This window comes from Dunckerocampus dactyliophorus, chromosome 7 (assembly GCF_027744805.1).
Source record: "Dunckerocampus dactyliophorus isolate RoL2022-P2 chromosome 7, RoL_Ddac_1.1, whole genome shotgun sequence".
Taxonomy (NCBI): domain Eukaryota; kingdom Metazoa; phylum Chordata; class Actinopteri; order Syngnathiformes; family Syngnathidae; genus Dunckerocampus; species Dunckerocampus dactyliophorus.
The window spans coordinates 7,326,315-7,346,002 of NC_072825.1; the positions used below are offsets into that span (position 1 = coordinate 7,326,315).

Below are 19,688 nucleotides of genomic sequence, written 5' to 3' on the forward strand. Positions count from 1 at the left end.
GTTGCTCCTGAGAAGCCAGATCTCACGCGGCCATCCAGTCAGGCCATTTCCGTTGGAGAGACCACCAGCTCAGAGGTGTGTCCACATTTTAGTTGCACAATCTAATAAAAGTCTTTATCCTTAACAAAGTTAATAATACATTTTTGAGGTAATAAATGAACAATATGTTTATATTGTGGTTGTGGGGTGCAGTGGTGAACTACTGCAATGAGCGGTGTCTTTTCTTTGTTTTCTCCCTTTCCCATTTTTTTCTTTTTATCCAGTTTCCCTTTATTTTTATTTTATTTTTTTTTTTATTTTTCCCGTTTTTGTGTCTAATGTTTTGTCCCTACAGAAGGTAGCATGCACAAAATGTACAATAACAGCAATAAAGTTTCCTGAAAATGTAAGGATATTTTTTTTAGGGCACTCATTGAAATGCAGTACAATACGCAGCAATGCTTATACAACACCACAAGGTGTCAGTATCGCCCTGCAAACGCCTTCCCGTTCCCTCTCATACGTTCAACAAGTACTTTTGCTTTATTTGACTTTTATTATACAGTGATTAACTTCGCCTTCACACTAGTCTGACGGTTCTAAAATGTTACTTTGAAAAGTCCCTGTACAGTTAATAGAAGGTTTTATCATATTACGTGTTAATTGTTTGACAAAACAGAGTATTATTATCTTTGTGAAGACACCATTTTCGATGCAGCTCACATACTGCAACTCTTTGTGAATGACTGTAGATCGGTGCCTGCGTGACCATGAACGGACACCCCCTGCCAAGGATCATCTGGTTCAAAGATGGCCAGCCCCTTGCTGAGGTCAAAGACAGGAAAGAAAGTATGGTAATTTAAATATACTTAAAACCACATACACTCACTTTAATGACTGCTTTTGTCACTCTTCTCTGTCAGAGACCTACATGATTCCCTCGGTGGTGAAGGAGGCGTCGGGTCTGTACACCATCAAGAGCACCCTGTACATGCAGCCCACCAAGGCCGACAAGGACTCAGTGTTCCAGTGCACGGTGGAGTACAGTATGCTGGGAGACCAGATCAAACAGAAGAAGTCCGACTCCATCACCATCAACCTCAACTGTGAGCGCATTCAATTATCTTTGTTTGCGGTTTCTAAAATAACAGTGACCCTGTGAACTGTCGCTATCTTTCTCCATTATCAACCGCTGACGTCTTATCTTACATACGACTGTCGAGATAAGTAAGCCGCCAAGAGTGAAGGTGATCCGCACCAGGCAAATGTACAGTCGACAAAGATTGCAGCAAGATATGTAGTTAAATGCGTTACTTAAAGGATTATTTGAGCCATTGCAAGAAAAATACGCTTGCTAGCTAACAAACATTTATGAAAGTTTAGCCTCCTTGTAGCTATACCAATAACTAGTCATTTAATGATATACCCCTCATAATATCTTATCGTATTTTATCGAGGAAAATATTTAGCTTTAATGGATTAATCCCATTAATTCAATCCAATTAATCCACATGCTAGCCCCAGGTGCTACATAGGTAGCAGCCTTTTCTACTTTTAATATAATAAAAAAATATATATTTAGTACGTTATTATTATTAATTATTGCGTTAGCTGCTGAGTTGCAGCCTTGCCCAGTAGGCCAGCATTTAAATGGAATGCTAGCGAGCTGCTAAAATTGTGGCTTTTTTTTTTTTTGTGGAGTCACACTAGCTCCAGGCGGTATGTTGGCATGCTAGCATATTGAATATACACTCAATAAAAATAAATGCAACTCTTTTGTTTTTGCTTCCATATTTCAATACAGGCAACTGCATTTGGAGTGGCCTTTTAGTGTGGCCAGCCTAAGGCACACTTGTATGATAACCGCAATGTCTAATCAGCATTTTCATATTCCACAACTGTGAGGTGGATGAATTATGTCCGCAAAGGAGAAGACACATTACATTAGACGGGTTTTTCAACAATATTTGAGAGAAATAGGCCTTTTGTGTACATAGAAATGTAATTTACCCACAACACAACAGGACCTTTAACAGAATGCTAGCTAGCTACTAGAATTTGTCTCTTTTATTGTTGGTAGCAATAATGTCTGGTGCACTAGCATGATAAATGTAATTTGTGCAACTATAAAATGGCTATATTTGACATATACTAGCTATACTATACAATAATATGTTGACTCATGATAAGTCGCGCTAGCTCGACACACTAAGCTGGTAGTAACATGATCTGGTGTGCTAGCATGTAAATATAATTTCTAGAGTTCTACAACTTTAAAATGGATGAATTAGGTAGCTTCTAGAGCGTGTGGCTCTGTTACTGAAATCAAACAAAAGTAATGTTTTGACCCCATCTTTAAAATGCAGTGTCATGCTAGCTCCAGGCGCTAGGTTGCTAGCAACATGGTCTGATATGCTACTATGCCAACTATCTGATAGTAGCTCTTATGGTAATTTTAGTGGGAGGTAATTCAATAACAGGACTAAAATAATCAGACCACATCTTTCATATGTTAAATCACAAATAGTGTGGTTATTAAGGATTAACAACGTCCATGCTAGCGAGCTAATTAGCTATATTTTGATTGAGGCCCATAAAGGTAGACATTACATGCTAAGTACTCAATACAACAAATTGTAGCCATTATTATTGCATTTTTATGGCTTTTTGGGGATTCTTTTGTGTCAGTGTCATTTGGCCTTTTGTCCAACTCTACTACAGAAGAAGAAGAATGTAGAGTATGAGAGAAAAGGAGAGCGGAGATACTGGGAAAAGTGATTGTGGAATCTCCCATTGATGATATACAGTATAGTAATGGAAGCTTATCCAAAGGAGGCATTTTCATCTGTTCCTCCCACGTCTGGCCTTGTCTGTCTAGATCCCTCAGAGACGGCGACCTTTACACTCCTCAACACTGATCCCATCAAAGAGGGCGATAACGTCACTATGAAGTGCGAGACCGACGGCAACCCTCAGCCGGAGTTTGACTTTACCAAAGATGTATGTGTAAAACTAAACGTAAGGTTGTTTTTTAAACATACTTTCTTATAAAGATATTCTCTCCAGGGCAAATCCGTGAGCGGTGTTGGTGGTCTTCTGATGTTGAAGTCCGCCAAGCGCACCGACGCCGGTGTGTACACGTGCACGGCCACAGATTTCGACAACATCGATGCCGACCTGAGGGGAGAGATCACACTCAATGTGCACTGTGAGTGATTCCTTGCAAGGACCGTCCGTCCTAAAGCGTGGAAATTAAAGGCTCCGCCACTCCAATTGGATTGTTCACGCTTGGTGTGTTACTTTAAAGTCATCCCGAGCATAGATCCCTAATTTGACCTTATCAAACACATTAAGGAGCAGATAACCTCGCAATAGTGTGGAACGGGTTTAGCGTAAAGTGGGCTTAACGTCAGAGAAAGGGGCATTAGCTTTTGGACTTAACAATATTCTACATTGTGTAACCCTCTTAGGAGCTTTATGACATGCTTTCTAATTGATTTTTACTCCCCCATGTGCCTCTGTGTCCCTGTCAGACATTGATCCCATGACTGTGACTCCAGTGGAGCCTCAGGTTGTCATGCTTGGAGACAAGGTGGAGTGGCAGTGTAAGACCAAGGCCTCTGCCCTGCACACCGTGCAGTGGAAAAAGGTTAGCATCTTCTCGTCTCCATGCTGGATTTTTTTTAGCCTTTCACACAGAGCACAGCAACGCAGGACACTACGGTGACTGCTTTTCACACAGCGTAACAGCATCCTGCAATCAGATAATGAGCTGTCCAATGTTTAATATGCTTGTCAGATAATTGCTTTCAGCACAACATGGCAGGAAGCGTAGGTCAAAATGTCACACCCATTTCCTGGCACTGCAGAATACCCTGTCACACAGGCGTACTGCCTCTGTTAGAGCTCTGATACTACCTCTGAAGACGGAAAATTGCTGGGTCTTTTTCGTCCCCCCAGAAAGGCAGCATCGCCCTCAACATTGCAAATTAAAGCCGGACATTTTGCGCTTCGCTGGGTTCTGATTTTTTGGCATCTCTGTGTGAAATTTACAGGACCGGAATTGTTATTCGAAGATTGTGACCACTTATTATGAGGTCATAATTTGAGATTAAGACTTGTATTGTATATGACATGCCAACTTAAAATGTATTTCTTTGTCGTCGTTCTGTATAAACGGCACTGATTGGTGGAAGTAGTGTCAGAAGCCTAGTATCGGCGGGACATTGCCTGTGTACAGGGGTTCTGCAATGCTATGTTCTGTGTGAAAGGTAAAGGTGGATAAATGCTGAATATAATGAATCCCTGCATATTTGCGATTTAGCATTCACAACCCCGCATAGGCGCAATATTTATTTGTTTATTATTATTTATTTGTGGGAAAACCCATAATTTTACATACTAAGATACATTTGTAAATTTGCTTTGTGTGCGCTGGATTGTGCTGTAAAATTACCGTTTGTACTCACGCAGTTTTTTATATGGTTACGAAATATCTAGCTTATATCAAAGGTGAGCTCCACGCATTTGGAGAGAACGCATCAGTAGTTGTGAGACATGCTACATCTACAGTGGAGGACAACAAAGATCTGCTAAAATAGCCAACTTTTATCCAAGAGGACAGATACTGAGGGCAGGAAGAAAACACAAGGCACTTTCCCCACTCACATGCAGTTATTTTTTGCTGCCATACCCACTTGTAATGCGAAGAATGTTTATATCTATTGTTGTGTCTTCTTGGCACTAAGTCCTGTTTTGCTTTTGGTATTTTTGTTCCTTAAGTGGAGGGATCCCCATGAGAAAAGCTCGGTTTCACATTGGCCGACTGACTGTCGTTTGTTATCACCGTGTTTGTACGTGTGAACTTGTGCTTTCCCACAGTACCGCTGGACTTACAGTATGTTCACAGGACACAACATTTGGTACACCTTTACATTCTAATGAAGGGCTTTGTCAAAAATAAGGGAACCAGAATATTAGTATAATACAAACCACTATAATAATCAACATTGTTAAACTGCATTTCTTGTATTGGTTGTCATTATGAGTTGCATAATGAAGTGTCCCGTGAGTGTATTTACTGTACAATGCAAAGGGTCAACATAGGGCTGATGTTTACGGTGCTTTTATCCCCACAGGGATCCGAGGTTCTTTCTCAGGATGGAACCCTCTCGATACAAGACGTGGCATACAGCCAAGGCGGAGAGTACATGTGTGTCGGAGCCGTGCCGTCAGTGCCGAGACTGACAGCCCAAACGAGAGTCATGCTCACCATCCAAGGTAATAAACCTCTAATGTAGAAGATTTTCGGACAGTTAGTTTGAGAAAATGACACTCCTCATGTCGGTACAGCAGGACGGGGCACTAGAAGAAAAGTGTGATGATGACCATAGAGCAGAAATTGACTTTGCTGTGATGTAGAAAAATGGTGAAGACGCATTCACATTGTGATATGTAGTATTCTAAATTGATCCCTAAGTGTCCGTAATGTCATTTTAATGTCATTTAAATTTTAGTGCAGTGAAACATACTAGCACCGGAACAACAGGCTTTTATTGCAGGCACAATAATAAAAACATAATACAGCCGTCCCTCCTTTATCACAGTTAATTGGTTCCAGACACGACGGCAATAAGTGAATTTCTGCCCAGTAGGATTCAGTATTAATAAATGTTACTCATTAAGAGCATAGAAAACCTGTTGATGACTTTCTCAATCCAGTTTTTATCATTATCAGAGCCCTGTAAACAGGAAATGACACCCCTGTAGTCACCTTTACACGATTATTCTTTGTTTACATCACATCGCACAACTGTTATGCACAGGCTATGGGATCACTGCAAGAACACCAGAAATGGCCGCTGCTTTAAGCATAGCAAGCTACCGAGCTAAATAGTTAGACTACAAATGTATTTATTCTAAACTTAAGACAGGGTTTCAAACGGAGTTGGGGAAGAAGGGCGAAGTAAGAAGCCAAAAACTTGCCACTTCCGCACGGAAGGGGAGGAGAACTTTTTGTCACGCTATCATGTCGGACATGCCATGGCTGACTCCATGCAGTGTTAAGGTAATGTAATGTCTCATCCATGGAACATTACTGAAGCCTACTAATCAGAACACTACAAATGACTGGTCTTTTAATATATTTTTACTAATAATAGGCCATAGTCAACCACGAAACAGCAATCATTTATTAATGCAATGTTCGAACCACGATGTAGCGAGGGACGACTGTAATCATAACCATAATAATAACACTGCCTACTGTTGCTGTCGTAACCCATACCAAGCTAAAATTCAACTCTGAACCCCTGACAATTTATGTACATGTCTTAAATGGCTTCTTTTCTCTCTCTCGCTCTCTCTCTCTCTCTCTCTCTCTCTCTCTCTCTCTCTCTCTCTCTCTCTCTCTATATATATATATATATATATATACGTTGAGTGTAAAAGTGACTTAAGGGGTGTTGTTTCATCTCTCGAGGGCTATAATAATGTTAAAAACTGTATTTAGAGGGTTGCAAACAGGTTTTCTATGCTCTAACTATGAAAATATTCCATTTATAAAGAAGGAATCCTACCTTGCAGAAATTCACTTAGCGTGGTGTCGTCTGGAAGCAATTAACCGTGATAAACAACAGAAAACTAGAACACTCTTGTCATATAAATGATCTTTGACTAGAATTTTTGCTGTAAGTCATGAAAAACAGCAGAGTGCTTCTGTCAAATAGAGAATGTTTGACTACAATTTGTGTAGCAGGTTCCTAAAAACAGCAGATAACAACCAGTGATAACACAGTGCTTCCTGTTGAAGGCAGTTTTGTCATAATCCACTAATACATGAGTGTCTCATCTCTGTAGACTTCAGAGGTATTTTCCAATAACAAGCTTGTGCACGCCAACAGGATGCTAACAATGCATGTTAGCTGGCAGTTGTGTTAGTCAGGAAGGACACATCACAGTTGGAGGAAGCTGCGAAGCGAGGGCGTCGCTTCCCCACCTTGTTGGATACGCCCGACACAAACTGGAACTGAAATTTCGCTTATGTCATTTTTTTGGCGCTCCCGCTATAGGAAAACCAATGATCGAGATACCTGTGGCTGCTGAGGTGTCCAAGGAAGGAGACATGGTGTCCCTGAGGTGCTCGGCCTATGGATCCCCCGCCCCTCAGTTCACCTGGAAGCCCTCAGGAAAACAGGTAGGAGGGTGAATCAGAGTGAAACGACAGAAACCGATCAACAGAACTTCCTGAGCTCGTTGAGGGATGGAATGTTGTATTTTACTCCTATATTTAGCAATTCATGTGCTGAATGTGTGAAAAGAGAAGGCCACAGCCAGGAGGCAGCTTGGCGGGACATGAAGTGAAATAATAAAACAGGATAAAAATATAATGAGTCCTCTTTAACTCGGACCGTTTCATGTGCAAATGATGACGGCTGCAGTATTAAAACATGAAAAGAGGTTTCGGCTTTTCACAAATATCCATGTTTTAAGAATACACTGAAGTATGTGATTTAAATACGCTATAATCACGGTTCTCTACATACCTCCCTTTTCGGGACAAGGTTTGATTAATTTCGATACAGTCAGGGAACAAAATGCAAAACATGCAAGTGCTTCGCTTTTGTGTGATCGAATGTAAGGGATTTTTAAACAATGGCTTTCATCTTATTCACTTGTCTTCATCCTTGAACGTTTTTCACCTGCAAGGCCAAGTCTCCCACTAGCCAAAGTCTGGGCTGCAATGTATTTGTTTAGTTGATTCAAGATTCAAGATTCAAGAGTTTTATTGTCATATGCACAGTAAGACAGGTAGTTATACTATGCAATGAAATTCTCATTCTGTTCATTCTCCCAAAAAAGAAAGAAAACACAAGAAAATGAATAAGAACAGAAGAAACATTAATACCAATAATAACAATAAATTAAGCAACAACAGGAGAGACATTAATACAAATACATAAATAAATAAATATATAATAAAGTGCTATGAGTGTGTGCGTGTGTTGCATGCGGCGTGTGGCGTGTGTGAGTGCTTCGTTGAGAAACCTGATGGCCTGTGGGTAAAAGCTGTTTGCCAGCCTTGTGGTCCTGGACTTCAAACTCCTGTAGCGTCTGCCTGACGGTAGGAGTGTGAATAATGAGTGTTGTGGATGTGTGCTGTCCTTGATGAGGTTGTGTGTTCTTCATAGGACTCTAGTTTTATAAATGTCTTGCAATGAGGGGAGGGCTGCCCCAACAATGTTCTGTGAGGTCTTGATCACCCGCTGGAGTGCCTTCCTATCGCGTGTTGTACAGTTACCGTACCAAACAGTGATGGAGGCGGTAAGGACACTTTCCATAGTGCATCTGTAGAAGCAACTCAGGATTGTGGTGGACATGCCAAATTTCCTCAGTCTTCTCAGGAAGTACAGTTGATGCATAACTAAAGGTAGTTATGTGTAACTATAGGTAGTTACACATAACTAGAGGTAGTTACACTTCCTGTCCCTCGCTCAATGTGTACCATGTGGGAACGCATGTACTGTTACATACCTATCAATCACCACTTTCCACAACAGAATGGAGTGAAAATGCTTTGATCCTATTAAATACGCTGTGTTGTCTCTCAGTCAGTGACGGTGGAAGGCAACAAGGTGGTGAGCACCGTCATCCTGCCGGCCACCGCCGAGGTCATGAAGGGCGGCGTGACCTGCGAGGTCGCCAACGAACACGGAGCAGATAGCAAGACCTTCGTCGTATCTCTCAAAAGAGGTCAGATGCCATTTTATCTTCATTCATGCAAATGCCATAATGGCACTGTTCTAGCTCTATTATAAGGCATTCGTTCATAGAAATGAATGTTCACATTTATGCGACGCCTCAATGAAGACGCTTTGTTGCATGCACAAATTTGAAGCTGATTTTTTTGGCACTATAATCACCCAAATGATGCTTTTTCTAGGCGCCTATTTCCTCTGGGGCTGGCACCCAAAATGTTATAATCAGGAGAGTTTTGCTTGACATTACAAACAAGGTGGAGGGGAGTGGCTTAAGAAGCAAAGAAATGACAGTAATGGACTTATTATGTTACGAGCAATTCTCAAATGGTTCTGGTTCTTAACTAAGAGCTCAGGCAAAACACATTAAGAAGTCGCTGCTGAGCAAATGTGTTCTCATCAGAATTTATTAACAAATCGCACACAAACAATCCAGAGGCACTATTTACTGTATATTTCTATTTTTATTTTCATAATCATTTATTCAAATAAAAAAATACGTACCGGTAATGGTCAACTTTAATAAATAAAGTAAAGTCTTTCTTAAGCAAAAATTATTTGTTTTCGACTTTGAGTAATGATAGTTACTTTTCATAAAAAATCCACCTTTTCAAAAATAGATTGGGAAAAAAAATGCAATTGCTTATTTTCTTAACAAATTAAATTAAATAAAAAATAAGCAAGCCTTTTTAAGACTTTTTATTCAATTTCCACCCTATCAAAATGAGTTCATAATCAATACGAAGTGGTTCAGGTATGTTGTTTTCATAGACATAATTAATTAAAATAGAAATATACCAAGACTGTTTTAGGTAACACTAAAAAAATTATTGGCCATCTACTAAGTACATTTTAAAAACAAATAAATAAAATAATTTCTACATATTGCAGTGCATTTTTTGACAAAATCCTAATAATTTTTTCTCAAAATAAGCTACTTAATGCCAGCCCTAATACCTTTTTTTTTGCTCTTATTTTTCTCCCACACTACCAACACTCCTCTCCTTTGTTGTCGTTCTTCTTCTGTTGCAGCTATTGACAACTCCGCCAACAGAGGTAGAGCCTTCTCCCTCCTCCTCCTCCTCCTGTCCCTCCTCCTCTCAGGACTCTTTGTTGTACAGACCCCATCATTTTAGAACACCTAGCCCCCTCCCTTCTCCTTCACCCGTCTCCTACTTGCCCCAGCCCCTCCATCACACACACATACGCATACATATACCCTTACACAAACCTACACTTACACAAACATACACACACTGACACACACTTCCCTCTGCTGCACTGTAATCTTGTACATTAGCCCTCTTGCTACCAAACACTGTGGATATTGTATATTGTTCTTCTTCTTCTCTTGTCACCTTTGTAATGATGTCTGTCCTATATTTTGTGGATGCTACGACACGTTTTTGTGGCCCTCAGGGGACAATAAAGGACTCTATTCTATTCTATCCCTTCCTTTCCACTCTGTGTGTCTCCTTTTGGCTCACCTCTTCTTTCTGACTGCCTCCTCGTTGCACGCTTTTCCTCTTTTAGGGTGTGATTGTGTAGTTTTTTTGTGTAATTGTGTGTGTGTGTTATGGTTTGCTAAGCTACTGGACTGAGCAACTTTCTTTCTCTCAAAGTGCTGCTCTCTGGAAACCCTGTGCTTAAGTCAGGTCTGTACCGCTAACCTCACTGACACGCTTTTTGTCTTTATGTGTTTGTGTATTGTCGTTTCTGTGCGCACACGGTATTTGTGTTTGAGAGCGCCAACGTGTTTGTGTACACGTGCTTGTATTGCTGTCCTTATGCCAACAGACGTCTTATGTAGAGATCCGTGAAAGTGTACGTCTAGACATTAGGTACAGTGACGTCGTACTGTGCAATGAAAAACACGTATCTCCAAATGCTGTGATAGTTTTTTTTAAACACAAGATGAAGAAAAGTTGTTTTACAGATGAAAACAAAACACACAAAATTTGGAGATGCATGCCTGATTTTCATTGGACAGCGGCAATACTTAAAGAGTCATGATGAGACAGGATTTATCAACTTTGCTTAAATATGTTGTATGTTTTTGTAATTATGTTCTACATTGTTCGTTTGCTTTCAAAAAACAATGTTGTTGTCGCAGCAGAGCATCATTTCCTGAAGTGACATCAGCAGAGTAACACCTCTCAGCTAAAGCCAAGAAAACAAACACTCCTCGAGGCTAGCTCGTCGACTTTGTTTGGTATATTTTTCAAAATAGTAGTCTTGCCAAAACGTTGTGTGGCTGCTGGCTGTTCATAGTATCCGAGTGATACTGTAAGTTTCTTTTCTTTTCCAAAAGACGAAGGTTTAAGACTAGAATGGACGAAAGCGAGTACAGAGAACGAGACAAAAAATGGACACTCACCCTCGAGTTCTGTTCTTTGCAGTGAACAATCTGCTATAAAGGAACACCTTTACAAGAAGCATTTGGCTTGAATGTGACGTATAAATGCATTTTGAAAAAGGATGCTATTCCTGATGCGGTACACAGGAAAAACGGACAAGACAAACTACGTCAGAGAGAGTAAAGTCATGTCTTATTTACATATTGTATTCTAAACATTATTCCATCGTAGCGACAAGCCTGTAGACTATTATACATGTTATATAAACATCTATTCACAGCGATATGTTGACAGCGACGGTGGCGAAATACATAATAAAAAAGGCTAAAAAGACCCCTTTTACACTCATACGCAATAATTGAAGGATAAGCAACTCCAGAGTAATTTACACTTACCATTCTGTGTTTTGAAGGCACTTCCATGTCTTAAGGCTTAAATCCATGTTCTGCAAGTTCTCTATTTCATCGCCAAATGTTTCTTCCTTCTTTTCTCCTGGAAAACTATTGACACATCGCCCAAATCTTCGCTATAATCACTGTAAACATCCACGGTCTCGCACACCGCTATGTTTCTGTAGCTGAGAGGTGTTACTCCGCTGATGTCACTTCCAGAAATGAGACTTTGCTGCGACGAGTTCGTCATGGCTGGCTCCATGAGTAAATAAATGTAATCTTTGTGAATTTACCGTTCGCTTTCAAAAAACAAACAATGTAGAACATAATTACAAACAATATACAACATATTTAAAGTTGATAAATCATGTCAGTGGCCCTTTAAGGCCTATTTAGCAGGCGGGCTGATGTCATTCACAAGCTGAATTTCGCCCACAAATTCAGTTACAAACTTGGGAGAGACAGCAGTCGTCCTCTAGAGGATCTTTGACTACCATTTTTGCAGTCGATCCTTAATAACAACAGAGCGCTCCTGTCATATAGAGCATTGGCTCTCAACTGGGTTGGCTGCGGACCCTCCATCACTCCTTAATGACAAGCGCCAATCCAAATTTTAAAACTCAAATTTCTCAAATCTCTTACTAAAGAGACACTTCAGTTTGAATTACAATTAATGCAAAGTAACACAAAACAAGTTTAACGAATATTTCAGGAACAATGCGTTTTTATGCCCAAAATTATTTTAACAAAAAGGGACTGAAAAGGTTTTCTGCTTTGCTTCCACTAACGTTTGATCTCTACTTGCTAGCTCAGCAGGTTCTCTATAAAGACTCCAGTGCGATTTCAGAGCCTTTACTTAAAAGCACTGGAAAACTGAACATACAGAAATAAAGCAAGTCAAATAAGCAAGTAAAATAGTTACAAACACTTTTGAAGGCTCAACAAGAGACAGGATGGCACATTCAACATCTGAATGGCAGGAGACCACCAACAAATGTTGACAGCAGGTTTCTCTACAGAGCATTGTCGCCACCTACAAGTATAAGAGTATTAATACACGACACCCTCACTGATATAGAGGATCTTTGATGAGCATAAACACATTGCTTGTGTTTTAATTTAATTCATGGCTATGTTAGCCATTTGCATTGACATGATTTAGAAAATAAGAATAATGGTGAAGGGGGCTTTCAGAAAATGAAACCACATAATTTAATTAGCATACAGTGATGCAATAGGTACAAAGGTTATTACTTCAGATTGAAATGACATCACATTTTAAGTACATGGAGATGGCAGCGACCCTTCTTTCTTTTACAGATAACAAAGCCATCAAAACAATTTCCGCAGACCTGACTGAAATCACTGTAATGCACATGTCAGGGCAGCAGTTGGCAACAGGCTTCAATATTATCCATTAACGTCATGTCTCCACAAGTATAGCAATACAAGTACGGGTGTGGTCGAGGGGTTTTTGGTAATGTCATTGTTGTGTCGTGGCTGGTCAGCAGCTTCATTGTTGTGTGAATATGCAGGCCCCGTTTATTTGGGTCCCATCACATTTCAGTCGTTTGCATTTGAGACTAACTCCACATCCCACTTCCTCTTCCCCCTACCTACCCCCATTTGGACCCCACCACCTCCCCCTGCCCCCTTCCCCTCCCTCTCTCCATCCTTCCCCTTCAAAATATCATCCTCCTCAACCCCAACCCGAATCAAACACCCCCTCATGATTCACACCCTCCTTCCGAAATCAACACAACCCATCTCCTCCAAATTCTCCCTCCACTATGACCAAATTTCACCCCTCCTTCACCGACCCCCGTCACCCATCCATCCACCCCTCCGCCCATCCAACCCCGTCATTGCGGCGCTTTAGCTGACGAGCAGCAGGGAGGTTCCAGCGGGGTGGTGATAGCCGTGGTGGTGTGTGTGCTGCTGCTTCTGCTGCTGGTGGCGCTCATCTACTTCCTGAACAAGAAGAGCAAGTTGCCCTGCAGCAAAAAGGACAAGAAGGAAGTGTGAGTGTCCATGTATCTCATCAATCAATCGATTTATCTATTTGTGGAAAGCACAACTTCATGATCCGAGACTTGACTGCATCATGTGTCAAACATCGCATCTGTGTGACGACCTGAATCTTCTGACCATGTCTTTGGTGCGAAACACATGCATTTTCAATACTGTCCATATGTCATATTACTACTATTTGATAGTATTTTTCACCAATTGTAATAAGTCTCAGAGGTCTGTGTGAGGCTAGGCTTCTCTTGCCTACTTCATGCTGGGAGTGCTACCGGCTTCCCAGCATGTTCCAGCACCGGTTCTGTAAAAAGTTGCTAACGTAGCCCCACTGGGTTACACCGTTTTGTGTGTCTGTAGCTCCAAGATGCGTTATTGTGCGCTTCATCCACTTTTTACATATACGCTATAACTCTGCACTTGTCCAATTTAATAGATACCATACATCACATACGACAACACAACATTAAGGAGTGGGACAGGAGAACACAAATGTTGGTGACAGTAGCATAACTATGTGGCTACAGGGCCAACATTACACTCACATTTTAACAGCAACATCATGCTAGGTTAGCGAATTCACTGAAGAAAAACAAAATGATGAAACTTATGGAGATATACAGAGAACCTTTTGATCAGTGTTCTGTCTCCTGCTTCCTCTACAGGGCCGGTGGAGAAGTGAACAATGACATCGTAGTGGAGATGAAGACAGACAAGGCTAATGAAGAAGCCGGGCTCCTCAACAAGAGGTCACCCTCAGAACAGGTGAGCATGCAGACACAGGCTAATAGTGTGGTTGCTCTTTTCGGCTGCATTCACACTTGTGGTTTGATACTCTGATCTGGACCAAAAATTTAAAACATATACTTTTTTTTTTTTTTTTTTTTTGCTATATTTACCAGGTTAGATTTCATGAAAAGCTTCTAATACAGTGACCACCAATATATATATAAGCACCTACAAAATTATATATACAATGTATATTTAAATTATATATTAAATTATGTACTGTGATTGGCTGGTGACCAGTCCAGGGTGTACCCCGCCTCTCGCCCGAAGTCAGCTAGAATAGGCTCCAGCATACCAAAGCACACCAGCGAACCTAGTGAGGATAAGCAGCAGTGGTCAAAATGCGTGCCTGTTGGTCACTCTCCGGGAGGCGAGGGCACTGATGTAATAATAAAAAATGTTTCAAATATTCTCGTGATCGACCGGCAATGTCCCAAAGATAGACTAGTGAGGTTGGTGACCCCTGTTCTAATATACAGTATTGCACTCAGTATTGCACTCACTCATAAACACGTTATAACACAGCAATAAAATTAAAATGCAATTGTAGTTGTAAGCATATTTGTTCATGCTTTTTACTAAATTTTTGCAAACATGTCATAGCCAGTTATGCAAATTCAATGATTACATCATGACGTCTCACACGGCAACCCACCATGCCACAAATATATTGCAGTCCTGTCATTTAACACTTGTGCCTGTCTTTGGTCTGTTAAACGGTCTCGGTATACCTCTGTGCGCACCAGGGTTCACACCAAACAAACCGTACCAGCAGAGTTCCTTTTAACTGAACCAACATGACGAGTGTGAACGCACCCTTAGTCACGGCTGGCTCGGTGGAAATCCGAGTGAGCGGTGGTGAATGTACTGCATGTATAATCCACAGATGTCAGTCAGTTGTCGCTCAAAGAGATTGCCTTTGAAAACATTGTCGCTGCAGCTCAGCGAGCGCGACAGCTTGTGTCCAAAAACGCCATTGCGAATGTAAGACCTCGCGTCAAACTTGCGGCGGGGGCTCTCTTGTGATTGCCAGCAAGCTGACAGACACATTTCCTTAGGAATGGGACCTTGACTTGAATCCAGGCGGAATATGTGTAAAAAGAAGGCTGTCCAAATGAAACAACATCGTTATGCTGTTGACACGTTCCACTTTGAATGTTGATGCTCTGTTTGTTGTTTTTCATATGCTCCTCTCCCGCAGTGATGAAAGAAGACTTGACTGAGTGATGAAGGGCAGGAGTCATGAAGAAAAAACAACAGGACTGATCTCTATTGGCTTGAGAGGACATGGGGACGTGTGGAGATGGGTTTGATTCAGGGGACTTTGGGGGGCTGTGCGTGTTTTATCACCTGGCGTAGACCTATTGGGTGCAGGTTGTCCAAAAAGACACCCTAAAAGGCACACGTGACATGACTGAATGAAGCTCATATTTAACCAATCACATCTTTTGGGTGACTCACCCTGACCTGGCAGAGTAGTGCAGTCATACACCTCCTAAAAAAAAGGAGTGCTTTCTAATCGACGCCAAATGCAACCACTATGTAGTATGGAATGTGTGCTGCTACTATTTTGCCTAAGGGTCTGCACTTAAATCATCTGTTTGTGTGTATTTGGGGGATAAATCATTCCGCCTTTTTCATGACTTTTCATCACTTTGGGCTTCTAATCATCAATTTCTGTTCTGCTTCAGCAGTGTTTGATGACATCATGTCTTCCTGCGTATGCTACATGGACAAAAGTACTGGGACAGCTAGCTACATACACCCCCTGGACGATGAAAATATACCTAATATGTCCCCCTATCCTGGACCCCCCTGCATTGGGAGTTTTGAGTCAAGTTCTTCCACACCAAACCTATCCAGCCACTCATCCGTGGGCCTTCCGTAAACTGTCGGAAGCATAGAATTGTCCATAATGTACATTAGAAGGATGACAGTTTACACAGTATGGCGTCCCTTGATAGATTAATGAATGGATAAAGGGGTGTGTCCCAATACTTTTGTTCCCACAGTGCAGGTTTTCCCAACCATAATCAGCTCAAGAACTGTCTACACCTCAGCTTTGTCATATTGGGACAGAGCAAATAGTTGTATCAGCGCCATACCGTACATTTAACATTACAACTCATCATTTTTTGTCTTTTCAATCTGGCCCTTGTCATATTCTGATGTTTAGATGTATTTTTTGTCCCCCCAAAAAAGCTGCACAGCCCCAAATGGCCCCTGGGCAGGACACCCCTGCCGTAGACACCTCATGTGTGTAATCATGTCAAACTTTTTTTAAGCCATTTGGGTCAAATTCGTCATTTCCAGCATACTCGTTTTTTATATCCATATCATTTTGGTATGTCCACCGTATGTCCTATTTTCCTTTATCTAAGTCCAAAATTACAAAAGTCTCGCTAAGGATCTTCGTTCATGTGTTCATGTGTCAAACGTTCATAATTATCTGGTTCGGTTAAAATATATACTTTGGTGCATTTTCTCCGCTAGTGCGTTTTGTTTGCTGAAGTGTGAACGCGATCATCCAAACCTCGGTGTGCGCTAAACAAGCAGACCACCCCTGGTGCAGTTCAGATCACTTGAGCTCAAAATGTAACGCTTTTAGTCAGTCTGTGGCTGACACGGCAGCTACAATCTCCAAGCAAGACATGATTAGTGTCCTAATTAAACACATACGACATTGCGCAATCCACACAGGTATCCTACCATTATAGTTGCACATTACTTACAGACACATTGTCCAAGGCAGAAGCGTATTAAGTATAAGTAGTCCATTACAAAAAGCGATTGGTATGCTCTGTATCATTAAATTCATGTGCCAAAAAAACAAACCACCACCCCACTTTAAATTAAAGGCAGCACATGTTAATATATATATATATTTTAATATAAGTTGCACCTGATTATAAGTTCCAGGACCAACCAAATTATGAAAACAGTGTGACTTATAGTTTGGAGAATACGGTAAGAGAAAATGGGTTGAAGTGCTGTCTCTCTGCTTTCCTCTATTCTGCTCTGTCCCTCTGTATGTGAGAAGAGCGCTCTTTAAAATTATACTTTGGAAGCTTTTTGTTAAATTTAAGCCAAGTAAATAGAGCAACATGTACAAATAACCGACGTATTCAACCCAGCAGCCGGAATGTTAGCGTTATGTCACGCAACATGTCACAAAGGCTGCCCAATCACGTCCTTACTTTATGCATACTGTATGATCTTCAGGGCACAGCATTGGATTCCATAGCATAAGTATGCTAGAAAAGTGTGCCACACCTGCGAGCTCGCTCTAATGGAAGCTTTTTTTCCCCTATCAGAATGGAACGAAACCGTTCAAAAGCCCCAATTTCCTTCCAGCGAGCTATCAAGGCAAAATAGGTGAAATTGAGGCTTAGAGGAGAGGAAAATGATGGACATTCTTCTTTATAACAATTAAAGGGCTTGGTAGTTATATGAAGAAGTCAGAGAGGGAAGGGAACATTTTTTGTTTGTTTTTTTCTTGCTGGAGTTTGTCATGTTTTTTTTTTTTATTTGAAATATCACTGCAGCAAGTTGGGGAAAGGGTGTGGGTCTGATTTTTTGGTACTAATGCTTGCCAGTAGCGGCTTGACGTGGCCTTTACCTTTTGCTGTACACTGGAATGAATGGCCTTGAGTTGAAATAAAAAACATGAAAATAAAAATAAATGAAACAAAAGGTCACCTCAAACCACTATCTGAGGCTTGTTTTGTATTTCAATGTGTGTCTCTACTGATCTTGCCTCAAAACCTATTAACTGTTAGCCAACCTGTCCCAGCAGGCTTAAACTGGGAATTTTTTTTTGTTTGATTCAATGTTTTACAGCAGGAGTGGGAAACCTGCGGCTCTGGGCCATATGCAGCCCGCCAGTGCGTTTGATTCGGCCCGCCATGCATAAAAAAAAAAACCTGTTAAAAGAAAGTCTAAACACAATAAACCCAGAAATGCTCACAATATAAAACAACAATACACACTTGTTTGACTGGTGCATCATTTTGCATACAATTAGCAAGCTCCTCAGAAGACTGATAAGCAAAAGGTTCCCCACCCCTGTTTTATTATAAATATTTAAAAAATGTGTCAAGTTTGGAACTACTGAGTTGTCGTTTTTCAGCGAGCAGAATTTTTTAAAGGATTATTTTTTTCATGCTTTACTTCCTCTACTGTAAACTGTATATTTTGTGGTACGCTCTTGTGGTGTGTTGATGTATCTTTTTTATTATTATTATTTTGTTCCAGCTGTGTAGAATTTATAATGAAAAACAGGAAAAAAAAAACATACAGCATTGTTTGTTTTGTGATTTTATTCTTTTATTTCTAAAGTTGTTGGAAGTCATGCAAAAAAAGGAAAAGGTTAATTTTTATTCATAGAATTGGCATCTTTTAGCTAAAAAAAAACACACACAAACATTTTTGAGGAATTTTTTGGAAAAAAAAATTAATAATGAAAAAGAATATATTTTACATTGTTCACATCTGTGACGATTTAAGGAAACAACCTCTGATATAATGCAGCTAATCTGCTTTAAATTTCAAACATTGTTATGCCTGCCTTTTGAGCATTTGTCAAAATAAACATATACACTCCTGATCAAAAATCTGACCAGTTGAAAAATTGCAAGAATTAAAATTTTTCACTGTTGGATTTTGAGGAGGTTCTAAGTAGAGCTTCAAAATGCAAAAAGAAGAAATGGGAGTGAGGCAAAAATGTTTTCAGTGAGCCATTTAGCAAGTGAAATAGGCTATTTATTAGCTGATCAAAAGTTTAAGACCACAGTGTTTAAAAGCCAACATATTGGCAAAAATGTGGATTCAGTGTCATTTTCTGTCAAGTATTCTTTAAAGGCCGCGTCTCCTTTAACACCACAAAATTGCGCGTCTGGAATTTGCACAAGAGCACCGAACATGGGACACTGAAAAGTGGAAGAAAGCTTAAACTTGACGATCGTGATGGCTTCCACCTGACATGTTTTCTACACGGAACAGTGGACGGCACGCCATCATGATCTGGGGTGCTTTTTCCTTCAATGGAACAGTGGAGCTTCGGGTTGTGCAGGGGCGTCAAACGGCAGGTGACTATGTGGAGACAACACTGCAGTTTCTGTGTACTGATTGGCTGTAGACCACTGTCAAACAGTCTCCTTTGTGCCATTGCTACCAAACTAGCTAACTGCACGATCTATTTGAAAACTGCCAATAAACAATAAGAGAAGAAGAAAAAGAAGAAGAAGCAGCAGCTAACCGGCTAAATGGATCTTCGCTGCAGCCCGAAAGGGGCCAGGATGAAACACGGTCAGAGGAGTGACAAATATAGTTGGCTACTTCGTGGATTTCACTTATCGCAGGCTATTTTGGGAACCTATCCCCCGCGATAAACA

At 40.7% G+C, this 19,688-nt stretch overlaps 1 protein-coding gene across 3 annotated transcripts in view; it reads left to right on the top strand.

Annotated features, from left to right (window-relative positions):
• Positions 1-18,814, top strand: part of bcam (basal cell adhesion molecule (Lutheran blood group)) — a 65,965-nt gene extending 47,151 nt beyond the window's left edge. Inside the window, exons 4-17 of one of the 3 annotated variants that reach the window (XM_054781346.1) lie at positions 2-75; positions 732-828; positions 903-1,085; positions 2,858-2,979; positions 3,046-3,187; positions 3,513-3,628; positions 5,118-5,259; positions 7,050-7,174; positions 8,589-8,730; positions 9,768-9,791; positions 10,358-10,390; positions 13,364-13,505; positions 14,172-14,271; positions 15,497-18,814. In XM_054781346.1, the coding sequence (XP_054637321.1) occupies positions 2-75; positions 732-828; positions 903-1,085; positions 2,858-2,979; positions 3,046-3,187; positions 3,513-3,628; positions 5,118-5,259; positions 7,050-7,174; positions 8,589-8,730; positions 9,768-9,791; positions 10,358-10,390; positions 13,364-13,505; positions 14,172-14,271; positions 15,497-15,499 (1,445 nt within the window). In that variant the 3' untranslated portion in view covers positions 15,500-18,814. The remainder of the gene's footprint in view (position 1; positions 76-731; positions 829-902; positions 1,086-2,857; positions 2,980-3,045; positions 3,188-3,512; positions 3,629-5,117; positions 5,260-7,049; positions 7,175-8,588; positions 8,731-9,767; positions 9,792-10,357; positions 10,391-13,363; positions 13,506-14,171; positions 14,272-15,496) is intronic. The other 2 variants (XM_054781347.1, XM_054781349.1) reach the window with 2 other exon arrangements.
• The last annotated feature ends 874 nt before the right edge of the window (positions 18,815-19,688 follow it).